Source organism: Austrofundulus limnaeus, unplaced genomic scaffold, assembly GCF_001266775.1.
Source record: "Austrofundulus limnaeus strain Quisiro unplaced genomic scaffold, Austrofundulus_limnaeus-1.0 Scaffold1392, whole genome shotgun sequence".
In the NCBI taxonomy this organism is placed as follows: Eukaryota; Metazoa; Chordata; class Actinopteri; order Cyprinodontiformes; family Rivulidae; genus Austrofundulus; species Austrofundulus limnaeus.
In genome coordinates, this window is record NW_013953794.1 from 21587 (window position 1) to 24053 (window position 2467).

General features: G+C 36.8%; 1 protein-coding gene across 1 annotated transcript in view; it reads right to left on the reverse strand.

Annotated features, from left to right (window-relative positions):
• Positions 1-135: 135 nt before the first annotated feature.
• Positions 136-2467, reverse strand: part of lamtor1 (late endosomal/lysosomal adaptor, MAPK and MTOR activator 1) — a gene marked incomplete at its 5' end in the record, with an annotated part of 5667 nt that continues 3335 nt past the window's right edge. The window contains 2 exon segments of the mRNA XM_014032188.1: positions 136-1775; positions 1941-2064. Coding sequence (XP_013887642.1) covers positions 1683-1775; positions 1941-2064 — 217 coding nt within the window. The 3' untranslated portion in view covers positions 136-1682.

Consider the following 2467-nt stretch of genomic DNA (forward strand, 5'->3'; position numbering starts at 1 on the left):
GAATAAATGTGATTCATTGTCAGGATTGATGATACTTTTTTGTTCTAAGTTTCATAATCAGTCTTACAGTCTAACATCACTAAATAAACAGCTTCTTGGATGAGTTTTTTTTCCTAATGAAAACAAAAAAACATGTTCTGTTGAAGGGTTTTAATTAACAGATTGAACCCAAAAACAAAATATTCAAAACTTTTTGGTACAAGCCTAAGATATTACAAACATACAGTCTTTAATGGTGTGTTACATATTTAAGTAACAAACAGGGAAAAAAGAAAAAAAAAACATTTGATGAAAGAAAACCTCAGATCAGTTGTGTGGTATAAATAATCACAGCTGGACAGAAAATCCCTTTAGCGACTTGACATCAGCTCGCAGTGCTCACAGGTAGCTGTGCTCTTTCCAGGAGCACATTTGAAAACCAAGAAATAAATAATCACATATAGGTGTGAGATTATTGAATCTGCTTGGATTGACAGAATGTCCACACTGCTACACTGTGTTTTAACATGACCAGGCTAATCTAGAAAGAAACACAAAGGAGGGCTCTAAAAGTGTAGCTGTTTCTCGTTAAAAAACAAATTCTCATCCAACAAGTCTGATCAATTCACTCTGAAAAAAATAAAATAAAACAACAAAAATCTTCATACAATTCTTCAGCTGTTAATAAAGTTGATCTAAAAGTTCTGTACAAAGGTAGGAAACCACAGCGGACACGTCCCTGCATCCTGCACGACCCACCCTGCTCTCCAACTGAGTTAATCCACCGCCTCTGAATGCTTCTAGAAGCTTAAACATCTCCGTCTGTAAACTTTAGCCTTGTGCTTCCAAAAAAAAAAAAAAAGGAGAAAAAGTCAGGTTGAAAGTGACATTAGCAGGCACACCCAGGCAGCTCCCTCCACACCCATCTTTAAACATGATGTGGCTTCTGTTTGACAGAACGATTACATTGTTAATCAAGAAACTATCTTTCAGGTTTTAATGTCATCACAAGTTAAGGAGATATAACAGTTCTTTATGCTGACCGACATCTTGATTTTTTGTGAAAAAATAAAGACACCTTTAAGAGAGCTGTGACTCTGACATTTTTACTGTTCAACCTGAGGAAAGGATGTTGAGCTAAAAGTGTAAATATGAAGCCAGGTTGGAAGTTTTGTTTATATCGTATTAATACACTAAGAACTTAAAACCCATGTACTTCCAAATATAACATTAAAATGTAGAATTAGCCCACATTAAAGTCCTCAGATTTCTAGCTCCTGTGCAAGTCCAGTAAAAAAATATCATGAGCCAAACATCCTCCACGAGTTCTGGGTGATCAAAACATGATGTGCAGTAAATATTCAGATACAGTCAGAGCATTCAGACAAAGAGACTTGATTAAAAAAAATACAAAATCAGTTTAAAAAAAATGTCCATATTATTCCCCACATCTAGTTTAAACAAAAGCTGTGATGTTTGCATTAAATACAGAGGAGGCAACGTGGATGTGTGAGACCATTTCCATCAACAAACCATCTTGAGCTGCCGGTTTCACACTGACAAATGTCACCAACCCTTTAGACTTTAACAGAGACGGGACTAAAAAGAGCACAAGGATCAAAACGGTTTAATAAAAGGCGGGCAGGAGAACGAGGGTGCTGGAGTGACAAAGAGGAACGATACGCAGGTTTAAAGTCTCAGGATCAGGGAATGGCGAACTGGACCACCAGTTCCTCTTTAGCATCCACTTTGATTTGAGAGATTGCACTGCAAGCATAAGCTGCTATTTTTGATACCTGGAGAAGGAAGATGGAAAGAAGAGTTAGTGAAATGTGTGAAATCAGGAAGGGAGTGTTAGGGAGCTTCGTCAAAGGAGGGAAAACATTTTCTCATGTTTAATGAACCCAACATATTATCAGAGTTCATTCAGTGAAGGCCAGGTTCAGCAGGTAAATACTTACCTGCTGAACATCAGAGTATGGCACCAGGTCACTTGCGAGCACTTGGTGAGGCTGGCTTGTTAGGGAGGGAAGAGTGAGGGCTTTCTTTTGATGAAGGTTGGTGCTCAACACAGCCAGCTTCGTACTGGAATAATAAAAAAAAGAAAAGCTTAGATTAAAACAATGTAGAGCGATGTAAAAGATGTAGAGGGCTGAACATCAGACATTGTCCAAAATTAACATTCAAGCTGGACCGAGTTCACACCGGAGGACTTAGTGTGTGTGTTTTTTACCCAGAATGCTTTGCAGCATAAATAACAGTGAAGTCTGTGTGACAATATAGTTTTTAAATTTATAAAACTTAACAGCCTACAGATTTTTACAGTCTCATTTTTTATAGCTTAAGTAAATGCTTATCAAATTACATTACAAGTAGTCAAAGTTTTCTTTAAAGAGATCCCCGATTAGTTGTAACATTAGACTTTATTTGATAAACATGTATTTTAACTGTAAAATAAAAACTAAAAATACTGTAGGCTGTTTAGTTT